The sequence below is a fragment of the Carlito syrichta genome, unplaced genomic scaffold, assembly GCF_000164805.1.
Source record: "Carlito syrichta isolate Samal-C Ts95f unplaced genomic scaffold, Tarsius_syrichta-2.0.1 Scaffold130411, whole genome shotgun sequence".
NCBI classification, from domain to species: domain Eukaryota; kingdom Metazoa; phylum Chordata; class Mammalia; order Primates; family Tarsiidae; genus Carlito; species Carlito syrichta.
Genome location: NW_007074507.1, coordinates 190,426 through 193,353, shown reverse-complemented (window position 1 = coordinate 193,353; position 2,928 = coordinate 190,426). Strand labels below are relative to the sequence as shown.

The 2,928-nt window shown below is 40.4% G+C and overlaps 1 protein-coding gene across 1 annotated transcript in view; it reads right to left on the bottom strand.

The window, feature by feature from the left end:
• Positions 1 to 1,918, bottom strand: part of LRRC58 (leucine rich repeat containing 58) — a gene marked incomplete at its 5' end in the record, with an annotated part of 20,186 nt that extends 18,268 nt beyond the window's left edge. The window contains 1 exon segment of the mRNA XM_008048997.1: positions 1,613 to 1,918. Coding sequence (XP_008047188.1) covers positions 1,613 to 1,918 — 306 coding nt within the window.
• Between the last annotated feature and the right edge of the window lie 1,010 nt (positions 1,919 to 2,928).

Genomic DNA, 2,928 nt, shown 5'->3' with positions numbered 1-2,928 from the left:
AACCCTGCGCGCCCCGGCCGGGTCACGGGAAGCCAGGCCTTGGGTGCGCGCGCCGCTGTGGGGCAGGCTGCGCCTCAGGGGGCGCGTGGCGCCGAAGGGCGAGAGCTGCGCGGGGACTGCGCCGGAGGCCGCCCATTCGTCCTCTGAGCGAGGCCGGATTTTGGCGCTCGCGCTTTATAGTCGGTGGAGCCCGGTGACCTGTTCCGGGGCTCCAAGACAACCTCGGTCAACAGCCCAGAGACTGTTTGGTTATTTATTTGGCCTGGAAGTTCGCGCGTCACGGGGCACGCCCACTTGTTTTTCACTTTAGGAGAGGGGCCTCTCGTCTGCAGGATTCCGTGAGGACACAGGAACCCAGCCAGAAAACCCCAGGAATTAAAGCCCGGGGATTAACAAAGCCGACTTGCAAGTATGCAGGCCGCTGGACTGGAAATCGGAACCCTGGATCCTGACTCGGGCAGCGCTGCTAAATAGACTTGTGTCTATTTAGACAAGGGGTGATTTCAGTCACCCCTTCATAAAGAATGGCTAGTACCCGCCCTGCTTAAAAAAATATCTTAAAAAGCTCGATAGAAGAAATGTATACCAAGAAAGGACATTTTGCTTATTTTAATTAGTTGTGACTAGAAACGGATTTGGGTGTGATGAAGGTCGTTCCTTGATCCGAGATTGCTTAAATAATTGATCAGTTTAAGAATTTAGGAAGCAATGAGATTTTGCTGCAGGTTAAAACTACAATTTAACTGGGAAAGTCCCGACTCTGGCACAAATTTAGTAATTATAATTAACCTATTTTCAGCCCTGCCCAAACTTAATATTTTCCGAAATTACTTTTTGTAATTTTGAAAAGGCATGAATAGAAATGAGAAAAGTACAAAGCTTTTTTTTTCTCCCAAAGCGTATGCATAAGAAAGATAAATGATAAAAAAAAAAGAAAGATAAATGGTTGTGTATTACAATGACATTCAATTGCTTTCCTCCTTAGAAAGGAGAGGAAAGTAATTTTTTTCTGGCCAGTTATTTGTATGAGAAACTTTATGCCTCTTTATCTTGCAGCCAAACTATAATTTCTGATTAAAGTCACGGGACACACTGCCAGTTTAACCCAAAGATGGAATGTTTTTTAAATCCGATGAGAATGTCATCTATTTTGAAAGCAGGATCCTTTTAAAAATAGATCTTATTTTGGATTACATTAACTTTCTGGCAGTAGCCCTAATATGTGAAAATTGCGAATATTTAAAATAAGTTAGTTTTATGCTTTAAAAATGTATCTGTAATTTTAAAAAAGTGACAGGAATGTAATATAAAATGAGAAAAAGAACTCAAACATGATTCAGAAATAGAGTTAAGACTACAAACCAGTGAAGTTAGGAGGGAAAGATAACTTTAATCATTGCAAATGAGGCTACCTGGTAGAACGTTTTGAAAAAATACTTAGAATAGAAACTCTACATTATATAGAATAAAGGAAAGGAAGGAATAAATTTTTTAAAAGAATAGAGGAAAGGAAGTAGAAAAAAATGTGGGGTCGATAAAGAAATGAACAGACAACTTTTGAAAGCCTATTACTTGCAAAGCTGTACTAGGAACGATTTTAATTTTAAAAGACTTCAACTATCTACATGCTGAGGCAGGAGCAGTTCAGTTCGGCCTCCCCGGCAGTGGCCACCACCGCTCTGGCCTCCTCTATCCTCGTGACTGTATTTTTATCAGCTGTATTTTGGGATAAATGTAACCAGATCACTGAACAGCTAAGATACTTGAGAAACTGTCTAATTAAGGCGAAAATTGTGGTTCTTACCTTTTTAAAAAATTTGAAAATAGATTTATTAAGCAGGAGAGGCAGTACAGTCCAGAGAATTAGGAGCAGGCTCAAGCAAGAGAGTGTCTGACTTTTTGAAGCTATTGGCAAGGAAATGAAATTTCAGTGTAAAATGCATATTTCATGTCCAATTAGAGTAGGCTCCTATTTATTCAGAATGGCAACTTTATTCATTTTATTCGTTTTTGTGTTCTCTCTCCCACCCCAATGCCCAGCATGAGTTCTAGCAGATAATTTGGATTGACTGGATTGAATGTATCTTAATTAACTGACTAGTTTATTGAATGATTAGATTGGATTGTAAAAGTCTTTGAGAAGAGGAACGTTTTGTCTCATTTATCATTATATCCCCACCCCCAGCAGTGCCTGCCTCATAGTAGGCACAGGTACTCTATACATTTTTAATAACTTAATATTTAACTTAATATTTTAATAACTTAATACTAAGTTTTAGCTGAAAAGGAATTTATATTTATCAAATACCTACATTTGTCAAGAACTTTAAATGTAATTTTATTTCTTACCACATTTATAAGAAATAATTTTTATCCCCATTTTAGAGATGAGGGAATTCAAGTTCAGAAAAAGGTCAGGATATCCCAACGCTTTGGGAGACTGAGGCGGGAGGATTACTTGAAGCCAGTAGTTTGAGACCAGCCTGGGCAACATAGTGAGACCAGGTCTCTTAAAAAGAATTAACTGGGTGTGGTGGCATGCGCCTGTAGTCCCAGCTACTCAGGAAGCTGAGGCGAAAGGATGACTTGAGCACAAGAATTCAAGGCTGCAGTAAGCTATGATCATGCACTCCAGCCTGGACAACAGTGAGATACCATGTCTACAAAAAAAATTTTTGTTGTTTGAATTTAGCCTGGCTGGTGGGTCATGCCTATAAGTCCATTATTTTGGGAGGCTAAGTGGAAGGATTGCTTGAGGCCAGGCCAAGAGTTCAAGGGTTGTCTGGGTAACATAACGAGACCTTGTCTCTGAAAAAAATAAAAAAGTTAAATGGGCATGCTGGTGTGCATCCGTAACACCAGCTACTCAGGAAACTTAGGCAGAAGGGTCACCTGAGTCCAGAATGTCAAGGCTGGGGTGAGTCAGGA